Below are 3,654 nucleotides of genomic sequence, written 5' to 3'. Positions count from 1 at the left end.
TGCAGCCCTGAGTGTGATGACCCATGTGATCACACACCTTCCTGAGATGACCTCTGGAGCAGCGTAGTTGGGGGAGCCACAGCTCGTCCGTAAAAACTCCCCATCTGACATCATGTTTGACAGACCTGTCGGCCAATCACAAGATACGCACTCGTTAGCACACACACACACGCTACACAAACGATCCTCTGTAATCATGTTGTTGTTATTGATCCACATGGTTTGACCTCAGCAACAGGCCCCCACAGGGAGGGTAAGAGTTACACACTGCGGACGCCGCTGATATCTTCATCCTCCTTCAGCCGCCAAGACGCTAAGCTCTCAACACAAAGCTCATTTAATTGGATGAGCTTCTCCCCGCCTGCCAGGGCTCCGGCCAAACGGTAAACACCAGACGCTCTGTGATGTGCTGACCTTCTCTTTATCTTTCATCCCTGTTCCCATAACACTCCCTCTCTCTGCTCACCAGTGTCTGCTGCTCTCAGCCAAAACACTTCCCCTGCAGCACAGCCCTGCCGCACCCCAACGATTCCTTCCCTATCAGATGACACCGGGCCTCAGGGCTTCCTGCCAGACTTGATATGAGACCGGGCCGTTGCTATGGGACCTTTCTCCACCCCACGCACCCTGCTGGCCACAGGGACCTTCATGTGTTTTAGAAAATATTTCTCTCTTTCCTGATTGCAACAGTCTCTTCACCAGTCAGCTACAACAACTATGTCACAATGAGTAAGAAAGACAGAGATGAATGAGGTTAGCAGGTGCATGAATAATTATAATAAAGTGTAGAAATAAGTGTGTGATGATGCTGTTTCTTAAAACCCTCCGACAAACTGTCACTTGGCTCCGATCAGCTCTTCCACAAACTCAACCTCTTTCTGTTTGCTCCTCCCTCTTCAACATGTTCTGTTCTGCTCTCTGTCTTTTATTAAATTCTCTCACAATCCCCCACAACCAAGCCAAATCCTTCTGTCCCTCCCTCTGGCTGTGACTGTTTTCGTTAGGAATCCTACCAAAGTCGGCGATCTTGGCGTTCTTGCTGGCGTCCAGCAGGACGTTCTCTGGTTTGAGGTCTCTGTGGACCACCATGTGCCTGTGGCAGTAGTCCACGGCTGAGATAATCTGCTGGAAGAGACGGCGAGCTTCTGTGTCCTCCACCTGAAACATGCAACACGAACAGACACGACTGCGCTGCAGCTTTACTGGGTATTTCTCTGATGTGAAAGTGTGACACCGAGCGTTAAAGACAAACATGCAGAACTAAGCCGATGGCACGAGTGTGAAGAAAAGTGGATAATGAAATGATGTGCTGCCCTTTTAAACTGATCATGGTCGGGTTGGTCATGAGGTTTCTGTGGCTCAGGGCCCTGGTTAAGATCAAGTAGGATTATTCTAACAATGATAATAATAATAAAGGAGCTCATCCGTACACATCATGTCTGTGTGTGTGTAAATGGAACTTAGGAAATGAACTGGAAACTGGAAATGACCATTTAAAGGTCAGTAAAAATACTCCTCTACAGCTCTCAGGATGCTGAAGCAATGACACTATCGTCAAACTAATTTCTGTGACTCATAAACTTTAACTCATATCACTTGGAGGTTTATATCAGTAGTTTAATCAGAAATCAGAAATATGTGAAAGTGATGGGGACAGTTTAAACACTGACAGTATTTTGATGCCTGGAGAGAATAAATGAACTCAGAGTAGAAAATGTTTATATGTTCATAACAACCTGTATATAACTGTTAGAGCAAACACTAACAACAGAATCTTACCTGCTCATTGCCGATTCAATTAAAACAATCCCTTAATGGGTGTTCATTAAAAGGTATTAATACACACTCCAGAAGCCAGTGCATCACAACTCTATCACTGTTTCACCAATCCGAGCCGTGGTAACACTGAGACGTCTTACCCGTCCATGTTTGCAGATGTAGTCGAACAGCTCACCTCCAGACACATACTCCATAACCATGAAGAAATCAGTGGGTGTACTGATCACCTGGTACCTGAAACACAAGGAATACATTTGTGTTGACATTAATTCACATTCTTTCACGTCCTGAAATTTAACCATGACTATACAAATATCAAGAACAGGCATTGATCTCAACTGTAAGTCTCTACACCAATTTTATTTACTTCAAAACATACACAGCATAAATACACAGAGAGGAAAGGCTGTGCTGTGATGTATGGCAGCTGAGTGTAGGCATTATTTTCATAAAAGGTCAGGTATATTAAAATACAGGCCCAATCTCATGAGTGGTTGCTCATGGGAGAATCTGCACTTCATCACAATCTAATTCATTCCTGTCAAGCGGGATGCAGCAGCACACAGCCGGCACCGAGGGAGAAATAAACACAAACCAATTCACTATTTCTTTTCTTTTTTCTCTTCTGTCTTACAAACACACAGAGAGTTTCTGGGAAAACTAAACTGTAACGACGCTCGAGAGGAACGTTTATGACATTTGGTCATATTCATTTCAAGCTGGTTTTACAAACAGGGCCAATGCATCAAACAGAGACTGTGTTTCTCAGCTCTGTATCTGTGCCTGAAGCTCTGTGATGCAGTACAAGCAGACTGTGTGTGTGTGTGTGTGTGTGTGTGTGTGTGTGTGTGTGTGTGTGTGTGTGTGTGTGTGTGTGTGCGCCTCAGATGTATGTATTTGTGTCTGTTTTCATGAACATATAAGTCTGTCACACTGTTCCACCCTCCCTCATGACCTGAGAGCTCACATATCTGCCATAGCTTACAGTGTGACGGTGGACTAACGCTGACCCTGGCCTAAAAATAACACAGAGGGTGTTGAGAGACACAGAGAGACACAGAGAGACAAGGAGACAGAAGGAAAAGAAAAAGAAGGAAGACCAGGTCAAAGAAAAAGCACAACAAAAGCCAAGACACTGGAATGAGGACAAGGATTTCACCTTGCAGGAATTAAAGCAACTTCTATCATCTTAACTGGAGATTTGTACTCAACATACTTCTTTATCTAGTTCCAAGCCTGTGTGTGTGTGTGAGTGTGTTTTTGTGTGTGTGTGTGTGTGTGTGTGTGTGTGTGTGTGTGTGTGTGTGTGTGTGTGTGTGTGTGTGTCAATGGGTAGGTTTGTGTGTTCTACCTCCTGGGAGCCCAATGGGCATGCTCAGTAGAGTAAACAAACGGGAAGAAGAAAAGCATGCCACAACACAGCAGAAGGCCCCACATTACAACAGCCACTAATTCAACAGATCTCAGTTATCTCTCTGTGCAGTCTGTCAGTACTGAGAATCCTAAAGCTGATAGAAAGACGTGTCATCTCTCGCCACTTACAGCTTGATGATGTGTGGGTGTCTGAACAGTTTGAGATTCTGGATCTCTCGCTTGATCTTCCCCACGACATCGAGGCTACGGATCTTCTGTCTGTTTAGGATCTTTACAGCCACTTTATGGCCTGTCAACTGATGCTCTCCAACTGAAAGATAAAGAACACACATATGAAGCAGATACAAAACACAGATGATAAAAATGAAACACACCCAAGCTGATACACAAGGCGTTAGGCACAACATATATAATCAGGGAGACGTACTGGAGGGTTAAGATTTGATTGGAAAACGTGTTGCATTGTAGGCTTCAACATATCAGTGAATTACTTGTGTTTTT

The 3,654-nt window shown here is 44.5% G+C and overlaps 1 protein-coding gene and 1 long non-coding RNA gene across 3 annotated transcripts in view; one reads left to right on the top strand and one right to left on the bottom strand.

The window, feature by feature from the left end:
• The window catches only part of prkaa2 (protein kinase, AMP-activated, alpha 2 catalytic subunit), a 10,672-nt gene extending 7,223 nt beyond the window's left edge, over positions 1-3,449 (bottom strand). Inside the window, exons 1-4 of one of the 2 annotated variants that reach the window (XM_023399653.2) lie at positions 3,322-3,449; positions 1,920-2,013; positions 1,014-1,158; positions 38-125 (exon numbers count right to left, since the gene is read on the bottom strand). In XM_023399653.2, the coding sequence (XP_023255421.2) occupies positions 38-125; positions 1,014-1,158; positions 1,920-1,979 (293 nt within the window). In that variant the 5' untranslated portion in view covers positions 1,980-2,013; positions 3,322-3,449. Of the gene's footprint in view, positions 1-37; positions 126-227; positions 312-1,013; positions 1,159-1,919; positions 2,014-3,321 lie in introns of those variants that run through there. The other variant, XM_087172149.1, reaches the window with a different exon arrangement.
• On the top strand, positions 294-1,436 carry LOC147819576 (uncharacterized). The gene is made up of 2 exons (XR_015436789.1): positions 294-383; positions 470-1,436. It is a non-coding gene; the product is annotated as an uncharacterized LOC147819576 (long non-coding RNA).
• Positions 3,450-3,654: the final 205 nt, after the last annotated feature.

This window comes from Seriola lalandi, unplaced genomic scaffold (assembly GCF_002814215.2).
Source record: "Seriola lalandi dorsalis isolate HSWRI2012SDOR001 ecotype SW California unplaced genomic scaffold, Sedor1 jcf7180002052101, whole genome shotgun sequence".
Classification (NCBI taxonomy): Eukaryota; Metazoa; Chordata; class Actinopteri; order Carangiformes; family Carangidae; genus Seriola; species Seriola lalandi.
Note: the sequence above shows the minus strand (reverse complement) of the source record. Positions and strands in the feature narration are given on the sequence as shown.